The sequence below is a fragment of the Taudactylus pleione genome, unplaced genomic scaffold (genome assembly GCF_031769625.1).
Source record: "Taudactylus pleione unplaced genomic scaffold, aTauple2 ptg001594l, whole genome shotgun sequence".
NCBI classification, from domain to species: domain Eukaryota; kingdom Metazoa; phylum Chordata; class Amphibia; order Anura; family Myobatrachidae; genus Taudactylus; species Taudactylus pleione.
Genome location: NW_028285991.1, coordinates 3,554 through 17,050, shown reverse-complemented (window position 1 = coordinate 17,050; position 13,497 = coordinate 3,554). Strand labels below are relative to the sequence as shown.

Sequence of the window (13,497 nt, the reverse complement as noted above, 5' to 3'; positions counted from 1 at the left end):
GTGGTGTTACAAATTCACGTGACATGCAATAAATCCATATTTCTACCCGTATGCTGAGCTATAGAAATCTCTGCATAGACAGCAAAGGGTAAATTCAGGCTTACCTACCCTCCCGATTTGGCCGGGAGCCTCCCGAATATCGGGTGCTGCACCCGGCCCCCCGGAAAGGCAAGCAAGCCTCCCAGCATCCACCAACCCTCCCGACCTCCCCCTAGAATAAACTAGAAATCCCCGCAGTGGGGGGGCCGGTGACGCGATTCGTGCAGAATCGTGGAATTGTGGCCCCGCCCCTTGATTCACAATGCCGAAAATAACGGTGATGCGATCGCACGCCCCGCCCCCGGCTCCACCCCCAATGTGTCATAACTGTCCGGACACGCCCCCACTGTTAGTCGACAATCAGATCCCTCCCAGAAGGAGGGAGCCGATTGTAAAAGCTTGCTAAAACACACATACAGCACAAATGTGTTATATATGCAAAAAAGAAAGCGCCTATCAGCATAAGTGGTGCATTTGTAATCAGCCTATTACAAGTGGTAGTGCAATTGTGATCATAATTAGTGTATTTGTACATGCCTTTGACCACTCACAAAAATATGGCTTTCGCAAACGTCTATGCCTCTAGCATATAGGGCTAGCATATCGATAAGTCCGGCTCAAAAAATGTGGAGGTCATCATCTTCAACCTGGAAACTTGCACAATGCTATGCCTGCTAAAAGCAATTTACTGACCTTACACTGATCTATCTATCAAGCACAAGTATACAATATACTTAACTCAAAATATGGTCATAAATTATGCACATGCGCAGTGCAACATATTTTACACGTTGCATTTACAAGGTGCAAACATCCAAAATCAGGTACATTGTTTATTGTTTCATGATTGGAAAGGTGATGTGGGCCTGCAATAACAGCATCACATGAACAGACAGTTTACACATTGACACCTTATATGCAGGTACTGTAAAGCAACGGAATATGTTGCGCTACAGTATATAAGAAACTGTTAATAAATAAATAAATAAATAATAAATGTTAACTTTGAAGTAGAAGTGTGAGGGACAGTAGACAATATGTTACTGAGTGGATATGCAGATTTGTGCTGCCTCAATTTACACTGTTCAGATTAAATGCTAGACACAAGGCTGGGAGCTGAATATTTATACCTGCCCTCAAAACACTATGGGGTTCGATAGATTTTGCCCCCATTCTACATAGACACTGGTTTGGTTACTATTTATTATTTATTCACACTTATTTATATAGCGCCAGCATATCACACATTGCAAATCAGACCCAATAAGTTAAAACCATTTTTAACAATTTTTTTTTGTTTTTGCCCAAAATTTGCGCGTTCTTTTTTCGCCAAAGTACGCAACTCACCCAGGAGAATTGTAAATTGCTACATTTTAATTCAGAAAGAAGCATCCCAATTATTTAATTACAACTCAATCCCACACTTTATTTGGTGGGTTCAAATTAGGACTGGGAGTCACTTAATTATGACATCCCACCAAACTAACAAGGGACAGCAGCCTGGCATATCATACATGTCACATTGCTCTTCCAGCACTGAACTGAGTGGTAAACCTTTAAACTTTCTATTGGCTGAGGGGGTATCATGTGTGCAAAGCACATACTGTATATACTGTATATTTAAATGAATTGAATTGTCAGAAACAAACAATCCAACAATGCAGAACAAACTAAGAACAACATGCATTGTAGGCGGATAGTAGACTGCCAGATCGTTCTGTAATAAACTGGTCTCCACATAAGACACCACTTCTTCTGCAGCTCTCTCCACTACGGGCCTCACCTTCTCTCACACCCCCCAGCCCTGGGGTTGCCATGGTGGTGGTGTTGGAGTTCTGCTATCCCCTGGTTGCTACTAACTACTCATACCCTCTAAACCATCCCTTACATTCTCTACATTTGAGGTTCATGCCATATGCCTTCCAACCAGTACACCATTGAGTAACTGTCATTTACCGCCCCCCTGGCTCTCCCTCCAAAGTCTTTGAAAACTTAGCTTCCTGGCTCCCTCACTTTCTCTCCTCAGACCTTCCCTCCATTACCCTAGATGACTTCAATATTCCAAATGATATCCCCACAGAATCCTCTGCCTCTAAACTCCTTACCCTCACTTCTTAATTTGCTCTCTCCATTTGGACCTCCTCACCCTCCCATGTGAATGGTCACTCACTTGATCTGGTCTTTACTCACTGTTGTGATATATCTTATTACTCCAGTTCCCCATTACCCCTCTCTGACCATCACCTTTTCTCTTTTAACTTATCCCACTCTTTTTCCCCTCCTCTACCTCCTAAGGCCACCATTACTAAGCGTAACATCTAAGCTATCGATGCTGTTTTTTCCCTCCCTGCTTGACCCACTTCTCTCCCCTATCCTTGCTCTCTATCACCCTGAACAAGCCACTAGCTTATACAATGCCTCCCTTACTACCGATCTTGACTCTGTTTCTCTGGTGATCATTACTCACCCTCGCAGATCCACACCTCAACTCTTGCATTCCAAATGCACCAGATACCTGCAAAAGTGTTCATGAACCACTGAGCGACAGTGGATAAAATCACGCTCTATGGCAGACTTTCTCCATTTCAACTTTATGCTCTCATCCTACAGTGCTTTCAACTCTCTCCTCTGCCCACACCCTCCTTGCCTCCCTGCCTCACTCTCTGCCCTTGACTTTGCTATCTACTTTACATCTAAAATTGACTCCATATGTCAGGACATCATACCCACCAGACCCCCAGCACCCCACCCCCTCCTTTCCTGGATCACCCCTCCCCATCCATCTTATCAACTCTGACTCCTTCTCTCCTGTATCTGGAGAGAAAGTCATGGCCCTCATCTGGTCCTCCCCCTCTTCCACCTCCCCCCTTGACCCTATTCCTTACTGTCTCCTCCACTTCCTCTCTCCTTGTGCCTGTTCCCAACTTGCCAACCTCCTCAATCTCTCCCTCTCATCTGGCACTTGCCCTTCTGCATTCAAACATGCCCTTGTCTCCCCCATTCTTCCCTCACAAAAGTCAGCAATAACATCTTTGCTGCCAAGTCCAAGGGCCACTACTCTCTGCTCATTCTCCATAACCTCTCTGTTGCTTTTAACAGTGAGGACTACCCTCTCCTCCTGAAAATCCTTCACTCCCTTGGGCTACGCGATACTGCCCTCATCTGACTGTCCTCCTACCTCTCCGACCAATCCGTCTCTGTCTCCTCTCATGACTTCTCCCCCCCCATATACACTTACAGTAGGTGTTCCTCATAGTTCTGTTCTTGGACCTCTCCTATTCTCCCTCTATACCTCCTCTCACAACTATCTCCTCTAGCACCAAAGTGTGCTCTCTTGGAGTTATTCTGGACTCATCCCTCTCATTCAAACCACACATTCAGTAATTCTCTCAGTCCTGTTGTTTTCATCTCAAAAATATTTCCAAGATCAGACCCTTTCTCACCCAGAATGTTACTAAAACCCTCTGGTCATCTCCAGATTGGACTACTGTAACCTCCTCCTATCTGACCTCCCTGATTTCCACCTCTCTCCACTCCAATCTGTCCTTAATGCTGCTGCTTAGCTCATCATCTCCAAACGTTCTTGATTTGCCTCCCCTCTCCTACAAGTACTACACTGCTCTCCTTCCCCTTCAGAACCCATTTCAAGGTTCTAACATACACAGCCCTCACCCATTCCTCTCCAATTTACATCTCTGACATAATCTGCCTTCAAACTCCCATCTGCCCTCTTCATTCAACAAATGCATGCTTCCCAGGGGAGTATCTATAATGGGTGCAGGGTGTCCATGCACATGGCCCCCTGGGTCCAGAGGGGCCCTGCACTGCACACCCTGATCCCATATTATCTAAAACTTACCTCAGAGATCCTGCGTTGGGTGTCTCAGCCCTGCACAAAATGCTGGAAAGTGGGAGCCCCGGATGGGGAATGCACACGGGCCCCCTCCTCTCTTAATATGCGCCTGATGCTGCCTCTCATGCCAACTGATTACTTTGTCCAAATCCTGCCTTCAAGATTTTGTCTGTGCTGATTCCCACCTCTGGAACTTTCTCCCTTTCCCCATCAGACTCTCCACCTCTCTACAGTCCTTCAAATGAGCTCTCAAGACCCACTACTTCACCAAAGCCTTCCAGCTCTCATCCTAACCCACTGCTACATGCTCCTTCCTCCTTGACTGCCCCATCTGTGTCACACCTGTTTGTCTGCCCCTCCCGTTTAGAATGTAAGCTCTCATGAGCAGGGCCCTCTACCCTCTTGTGCTTTTCCTTAATTATACTTTCATCCACTCCTTACCCCTCACTAGGGCACCTAACACTTGGTTGCTTCCACCCTGTTGCTTATTTGAGTATTATGATTGCTAATGTAGCAATTTATATAAACCATGTCTTTAACATGCATTGTATTGTATTGTAAGTCACTGGTTCATTTATTTATTAATGTACTTTGTAAGATGCTACGGAACACTTGTGGCACCATATAAATAAATGATAATAATAATAGTACCCAAGGTACATAATCACAAATCAAGCACACATCAAAGATTTCCACTCTAGCTTGGCTACCCACCAGGGAGGGTGATTATGTTGCCTCATTAGGGAGGTGCAGCCAACAAAGCAGTCAATGAAGGTGAGCACACCAAAATCGTTTTGCACCCAAACCGATGACCTGCCGTTCTTTCCAGTGGCGGCAAGGTTCTGACTACAGAACCAACACACCACCACCATAGAAGAACAACACCAGAAGACAAATAACTCTAAACAGATCCTCGAGAAATAACACCAACCCCTCATCAGCAAATGAACAATTTCTCTCCTAAACAAATTATGCTGCCATCTAGACATAATAACCAACCAATACATTTTCATGGAAGGCCAGACCATTAACACTCTAGCAATATTGTCATCAATGGAGGACCTCAAATCCACGGCCATTCATTTACCCAAATCAGTGCCACACAAATAGATGACCAACAATTCTGGAAGACCAAACTTATCAACTGAATCCAAAAGCATCGCTCAAAAGGAATGCCATATCATACCTCTAAATACACTCCACTTAACTGTCTCAGGAGGCAAGATGTAATAGGGTGTGAGTTTGGAGTAGGTGTGAGTATAGAGTTATACTTGCATGTTTTTACACCCTATTACATAGGGTGAGTTCTGAAAATGTGCTAACTCGCATGTTTCTCACACTACCGCAACTCACAATGGCAAAACACGCATCCAGGTGTTTTGCCATTGTGAGCATAGAACTTGGGCAATGTAATAGAGTGAGAATGTTTCACTCGCACACTATTACTGTCTGAAATCTCGTAAAGAAACAGACCTGCTTTAGGATAGCAAGTCTAGCCTGAGCATGTCTGAGTTACACAGAAACATGCACAGATCCGTGCATGTTTCTGTGCGTAAATAAAAAGTAAACAGTAAAAATACATTTTAAAAAAAAATGACGTGCCCCGTAAAATACCAAAAGCCCAACTAGAATTGGTGTCTAAAGAAATTAAAAATATGTTGATGTTAGATAAAATTGAAGAGTCACATAGTGAGTGTAAGTCTGTTCACCACAGAACCCTCTCAACTTGCTCTATGAAGATGCCTAAACCTATCACCACATTCAAGATGTGGTCTGACTGGCGACTAATACACTGAGATATATATGCTGCTATTAACAGTGGCGTAACTAGGACAGGGCGAGCGGGGCACGTGTCCTGGGCGCCGTGGGACCGGCGGGGTGCGGGGTCGCCGGCCACAGTACCGGCCCGTCCTAGTTAGCCAGTGTAATGCCAACAGCAGAAAGTGCGGTCAGCACTACACATTTACACAGGACCGGCGCTAGGCTTCCCAGCGCCGGTCCTGTGCTGCACAGCTGAGCTCCTTCCCTCCCCCTGAGCGCTTGCCCAATAGCGCCAGGAGAAGGGTGGCAGGCGTGCTCATGTTGTGCATTCTAATACGCATCGCCGCCAGCGCGGCGGCGAAGTGTGTTAATCAGCAGACAATGAGAGTTAGAAAGACTCTCATTGGCTGCTGCTGCTGCACACACATCTCCGCCAGCGCTGGCGGCGATGTGTGTGTTAAACAGCAGCCAATGAGAGTCAGATAGACTCTCATTGACTGCTGCAGCCGCATTGCCCACTGCAAGAGCTGGCTCCCTTCCGGCTCCTGCAGTGGGTAATGGGAGAGATGTCATGACATCTCTCCCATAATGCAGAGTGCGTCAGCCCGGGAGGACTAACGTACGGACGGCGGCGGGAGCCGGGGCATGGATTCAGGTAAGTATTTTTCTTTTAATTATTGTTTAATTTCAGTGTGTATTTATCGGGGGGGGGGGCTATTACTAAGGAGGGGACTACTACTGGGGGCACTGCTTCAGGGGGGACTATTACTAAGGAGGGGACTACTACTGGGGCACTGCTTTAGGGGGGGAACCACTACTGGGGACTACAACAGGGGGCACTGCATCAAGGGGGACTCCTACTGGGGGTACTATATAAAGGGCACTGTATAGGGGGGACTACTACTGGGGGCACTGCATCAAGGGGGACTCCTACTGGGGCACTATATAACGGGCTTACTACAGGGGGCACTGCACAGGGGGGACCACTACAAGTGGCACTGAAAAGGGAGAACCACTACATAGGGGGATAACTACTGGGGGCCTGCATAAGGGGGACAACTCCTGGGGGCACTGTACAAGGAGCACTCGTGGGGGCCTGCATAAGGGGGATCACTCCATTCCTGGGGGCACTGTATAAGGTGCACTGCATATGGGGGATCACTACTGGGGGGCTGCATATGGGGAATCACTACTGGGGGCACTGTATAAGGGGAACTAATGGCGGGCTGCATAAGGGGGACTACTACAGGGGGAACTATGTAAGGGGCACTGCATATGGGGGATCACTACTGGGGGCCTGTATAGGGGAACTAATCGGGGGCTGCATAAGGGGGACCACTACTGGGGGTACTGTATAAGGGGCACTACTGGGGGTCTGCATATGAGGGACCACTGCTGGGTGGTTCCTCTTATGCACATCTGCGACGTGCGCACATATTTGCCCTGGGCTCCAAATACCCTAGTTACGCCACTGGCTATTAACCATCTCGTCTTATTAACCTTTGCAGCAGCTGCCTGGTATAGTGTGCTGCTATTCAGTTTGCTTTATCCACATCAATTTTCCCCAGTTTTATGATTTAATGTCTAAGTAACATAACTTTTAGTATAATCTAGGAGCCTAACCTTACATATATCCATACAATTAAAACAGGGGAAGGGGGATGATCATGGTGCATCAACTGCTTTAGAAAATTGAGTGAATTTGATGCTTACTTTGATCTAAAAAATCTCATCTTATAACAAGATATATAACCTTTGAACTCAGGAATTGTGATAGAGAATTCCCACTGAAACTTCAGTTAGTTATACATTGATATATAAAAATAATTCTGGATGATATGCCACTCATATTATAATCAGGACCATGAATCCACTGCAGGTACTGCAAACAATTCCACAAGCGAGTAGAATATATAGTGCCAAGCACTCAACTCCGCGTATCCACTTTTAAACACAATATAAATTAAATTCAGTGTAAGTTCGACAACCCATGTATGGTACTCCCAGCAGAAATGTACTGACTGAGAAGTATTTTAGAAATGTACCACTCTCTACAAATGTCAAAGAAGTAACTGTTTATCTCTAAATAGGACTTGTTTGTACTAAAGGTTAAAAAAAATAAACAAATTATGGGTAAGAAGACTGCACCCTCTGGGGTGAAGAAAACATGACAGTGCAACAAGATGTGAAAAAACTTTCCAGGCGATTATTCAAACAGCTGCATACCAAAATATCAATCAATAATAGCTTATCTGTCACATGACTTTACAGTATGTCCTTTATAGGTTCCTCACTCCCACAGGGATTAGTGCATCCAGGTTGTGATAGACAATAAAAGAAAAAGTAAGACAGTATATTATCTAAAAAAGAAATGATCACTTTTATAAAGCTCTATGGTATTACCCTAATAGAGATGATTCTTTCTTGTATAGGTAAAGTCGAGTTAAAGTCACGTGACAGATGAGCTATTACTGATTTAGATTGTTGTGCTATTTGAATAATCACCTGGAAAAGTTTTTTCACATCTTGTTGAACTGTTACAGTATGTTTTGTTCATTGGCGGCACTAGCGAGTGGTGGTCCCAGGTGCAAAAATGTGCTTTTGGACCCCTCGCCCACCACCACTACACAAAAGAGAGACTGGAGACACAGGAGATTACTAATTTATTTCTCTTTCATTTATTACACTATATGTGACACATGTTGTATAGTGTAAAAAATGCAATACAAATTCATTTTGTAATCTCCTGAGATGACAATTTGCACAAACCTTCCAGATGTTGGGATAAACAGCATCCCTAAATATACAATATAAAGGGCATATTACTGCTTGCATCAAGACACAATAAGACTACACTATGTAGAAGACTCAGAAGTCGGCCCACATTTATATATAATTAGCTCTGCATTATAATGTGACTAGCTGCATTGTAATGTAAATTGCAGTAACAAACCAAGCAGCATAGAAAAAACTGAACATGCATATATACCTAAATGTAGACACCAGATAGAAGGACCAGTAGTCCACCAAATTACTTAAGGAATGAGGGATGTCTGGGTGACACACAACAGGATAACTTTACTCCTAAGGAAGGAAGAAGGATTCCAATCCAACCCCATACAATAGCAGGAAGATAGAAGAATATCTCTGGCGCTGGAGAAGATTATAACAATAGTCATGATTGTAACCTGATAAAATGTGTCTGTGACACAGTGCTGTGTCCAGTGGTGGCTCTAGAGGTGGGGCTGCAGCGCAGTCCAAAATTCAAATAGGGGAGCCACACCAAAAGTCCTTTCAAACACTGCCAAACATCGCCATCCAGGACTCACTGGCAGTTGGTGTGTCTCCCCTATTTGAATTTTGAACTGCGCTGCAGCCCCACCTCTGCAGCTGCCACTCTAGACTGTCTATTACTCTCCTAAAAGTGGGACTGTCCTGGCTTTACTCAATATTATGATCATACAGTGTGTGTATGTAACTCATTCACACAAATGATTTAATAGCTAAACATACATGCAAGAAATAAATATGCTTTCATCACAACATGAGTAATGCCTTTTCATAAGAAAAATAATTGCAAAACATATGTAACAGCATAAAGCAAATTTTACGAGACCAAAATAAATTAGCTCCAACACAGGCATCTTAACTGAAATGGTTACAGTTTTTGCTGCACAATCAAATCTATAAATCATCTCAGTAACATGGACACACAAGATTGCAAAGAATATTGTGCATAAGAAGTAAATGAGCACAGCTAATTTGTGTTTAAAAATACAATACATGCAAAATGTGTGGATGCTTGCTTCACATGCATAGGCAAACGCAGGGGAGGGGGGGGGTTCCATCTGCCTGGAAACCCCCCTCCCCAGCCCACACCATGACTACAACAGAAATAGTAATATAATAGAATGTTACTAGTGCTGCATTTTATTCTCAGTATCACAAATGAAATAATTAGCACCACTTGTGGATCTTTTAACATGTATCAGCCAGTGATAAATAACCTGTGCACCAACTAGGAGATCTGGAAAACATGTACTGTTAGGGATGCACTGCTATAGAGCCCAATATGTACATATATGTCCAGGGCAGTGCTAGGTCCTTCTGCTACTACTCCAGGCTCCTGAACTTGCTCAATTGCTCTGGAATGGTGCACACATCTAAAATAAATACATTCAGCTCAGGCAGGATGGCCCTACTGCTGCATATAATGGCTTACTGTGATCGCTGGTCCTGTATATGCTGGAATTATCACACACAATACACTATGTATGATGCATATTAAAGCTGTTTAAGAGCTAATTATGCCCTCTTCATGGACTGGCCACACTCGCTCTAAAATTAAGCATTTGGAAACCCCCCTCTAGAAATCCTGCGTTTGCCACTGACATGACATGAATAATGCCTTTTAAATGTAGCTGTAAGTACAGTATCTTTTGATACAAACAATAAGCATCATTATGGCACACACATATATAGCCTACCTTTATCATTGCTTGGTGCAGCGTAACAGCATAAAGTAAATGGTACAATACCAAAAATTAGCTCCAACACAGGCATCGTGACACGATTTTATCTGAGATGGTCACTTTCCCCTGCCTCACTGTCACTTCACACTCAAATCTAAAACCAATGACAAAATCTCACTTTAAATATGTGTTAGAACTTCCCCTTTTCCCACTAATTCTGCAATCCTAGAAAAATAAATGGGATATAAAGAGTTACTTGTTGATTCATGTTGATTAGATGTTCCTGTTTTCTAAAACTAAAAGCTAGGGTTTTTTTTATTTTCTGACATAACGTCTGTGCATAAACAATAAACCTTTTGAACCGTATGTGTTAATGTGGAAAAAATGACTTCCTGTTTTTCAAAAGTTCCCTGTGCTAGAAGAAAATAAAGATTGTTCAATATATTGCAATGACAACCCACTCTTCCCACACTGAAATGATAAGCAGAATTCAGCATGTTACAGTACTTACTGTACAAGAGTACAGTTACAAAATACAGCTATGGACCATGTATAAAAGTATATCTATATAAGTAATGTTTTAGAGCTGATTAAAAATTATTTTACAAGTTTCTAAAGTGTCAACATCTCAATCACTATGGAGTCCCAACTATATTTTTCAAGTAATATATTCATTTTCCTTTGTTACATATTGCAATAAAGAGTCCTTATAGCACTAGCATTTTAAATATTATTGTAATTTATGCCTATATTTTTAAGCCCCAGTATATGTTTGTAACAAAAACTATCTTGACAATGAAGGAAATGAGAGCGGAGAGTAAAAAAGAGGCTGAAAAAAATAATGGAAAACAGATGGGGTAAACATAATAATATACTCATAAACATTGACAACTGTTATTCATTTATAAAAAGCATGATAAGTTGTTTTTGTCATTGAAGCAATTTTGGCAGACCACAATGTATTCAAGGGGCCTATTCATCATACCTAAAGTTTGTCTGGAGGTAATTAGGTTTAGAACTCGCATGGAGTTCTACCCAATTACCGGAGGAATTCATCATTCCTCCTCTCTATAACTATCTATTCCGAAAAGCTGTCATTTTTGCGATAACAGCTTTTCTGGAAATAGATAGTTTTCCCTATCTACACTACCTTACCACAGCTGGAATCCGTGCTGCGCATGCGCTGTTAGATCTGTAAAACAGCGCATGCGCAGCATTGCCTACAGATGCGGTAAGTTTGTGTCCCCCTCCTCCGCTCACCTGACCCCCTCCCCCCCGCTCACCTGCCCCCGTTCAGCACTTACCTGCCCGCGCAGCAGCCTCCGGTTCAATCTGCTATGCTGTCACGTGTTCTCCCAGCAGAGCACAGTACTGTTTAGAAAAAAAAATGTTGTTTTTTTTTCTAAACTTTATTGTGTTCTGCTGAGGAGAACACATGACAGCATAGCAGACGGAGTCAGAGGAGAGACCAGAGCGATGGAGGACGACGCCGGGGGACCTGCCCAGCTGGAAGCAGGTAAGTGTTACCTACTATACGCCACCACACAGTGGCGGATAGTAACACCATCAAATTCCGAAAATACATAATTTTCAGAATTTGATGAATACTATAATTTCCATATCCCCATACTAATGTACGGGGAGTGTGGAAATTAATGCAGGGGGACTTAGGGGCCTATTCATCAACACTAAAATAACGTTTTTAAGGACATTTTCTTTAAATAACGTTATTTTAGTATTCATGAAGCCACTTAGCACAGGAGATATCACTGATATCTCCTTGCTAAGTCCCCCTGTGTTAATTTCCACACTCCCCATACATTAGTATGGGGATATGGAAATTACGGTAGTCATCAAATTCCGAAAATTATGTACTTTCGGAATTTGATGGAGTTACTATTCACCACTGTGAGGTGGCGAATAGCAGGACAGACTTACCCGCTTCCAGCTGTGCAGGTCTCCCGGAGTCTTCCTCCGGCGCTCTGATGCGTCCTCTGGCTCCATCTGCAATGCTGACATTGTGTTCTACCAGCAGAACACAATAAAGTTCAGAAAAAGAAAAAAAATTTTTTTTTTCTAAACTGCAGTGTGTGCTGCTGGGAGACCACATGACAGACCAGCCACCGGTGCAGGTAAGTGCGGGACGGGGGGAGGTGAGCGGAGGGGGGCGCACACAAACTTACCGCAACTGTAAGTAGTGCTGCGCATGCGCTGGGTTTACGATTGTAACAGCGCATGCGCAGCACGGATTCCAGCTGCGGTAAGTTACAGCAGGCAGAGAAAACTATCTATTTCCCGAAAAGCTGTCATCGCAAAAATGACAGCTTTTCGGAATAGTTATAGGGAGGAGGAATGATGAATTCCTCTGGTAATTAGGTAGAACTCCATGCAAGTTCTAAACCTAATTACCTCCCTCAATATTTTAGGTATGATGAATAGGCCCCTTAGCAAGGAGATATCAGTGATATCTCCTGTGCTGAGTGTGTTCATGAATACTAAAATAAAGTTAATTAAGGAAACTGTCCTTAAAATCTTTATTTTAGTGTTGATGAATAGGCCCCCAAGTCTTAATTGATAAGATAAACGTCAATACTTGTATTAGCATTTAAAATTTCTGCCACCCTCATATGTAGCCCTTAGAGTTTTTTCACAGAAATAATAATAATAATAATAATAATAATAATAATAATAATAACAACAATAATTATTATTATTTTCTTTTTTTTATATGGCACCACATAGGAAACACAGCAACTTACAAAGTACTTTTTGTACCAAAGTAACCCTGTGTGTTCTATGCCTATGTACAGCACAATGGAACATTTGTGTCACCATATAAATAAAACATAATAATTTGAGATCTGCACATATGAATTTTCTAATTCCCACAGTCCCAAATTTTGACTGTCTGAGTCTATTATCAAATCGGCACAGAAGTGTGTGCCAAGTTTGGAACCCAAAACAACATAAAATATAATTTTCCAAGAAATCTTGGATCCCATTATAATGCAGCATTTTAACAGTAGCATGCTTGTGCAGAAGATCTATATGGCTGTCTATGGCTGTTGGATGTTAACGTAGTTCACAGCTTGTGTAGAGTTTTTAGGGCTCTATTCATCATGAACAAATTCTCCATTGTGAAAGTTTAGTTTTAAATTCGCTGGTTTTCTTTACAAAAAAAAATATTAGAATCAAGTTATAAAATTATCACTTCCGAAAAGTGGCTTCCTATGTGGAGACAGCTTTTTGGAAAGTTATATACATATCCCCTCTGCAGCAGTTTCACTTACCTCCTGCATATTTGTCCGCAGCATCTGAACAAGGAAGTTGTGTTCAGTCCGAAGATGCTTTCTGCCGGAGGATTCAATCAGC

At 42.8% G+C, this 13,497-nt stretch overlaps 1 protein-coding gene across 1 annotated transcript in view; it reads right to left on the bottom strand.

Annotated features, from left to right (window-relative positions):
- The window catches only part of LOC148442240 (coagulation factor XIII B chain-like), a 116,094-nt gene extending 105,783 nt beyond the window's left edge, over positions 1-10,311 (bottom strand). The window contains exon 1 of the mRNA XM_088464127.1: positions 10,141-10,311. Within this exon, the coding sequence (XP_088320253.1) occupies positions 10,141-10,216 (76 nt within the window). The 5' untranslated portion in view covers positions 10,217-10,311. The remainder of the gene's footprint in view (positions 1-10,140) is intronic.
- Positions 10,312-13,497: the final 3,186 nt, after the last annotated feature.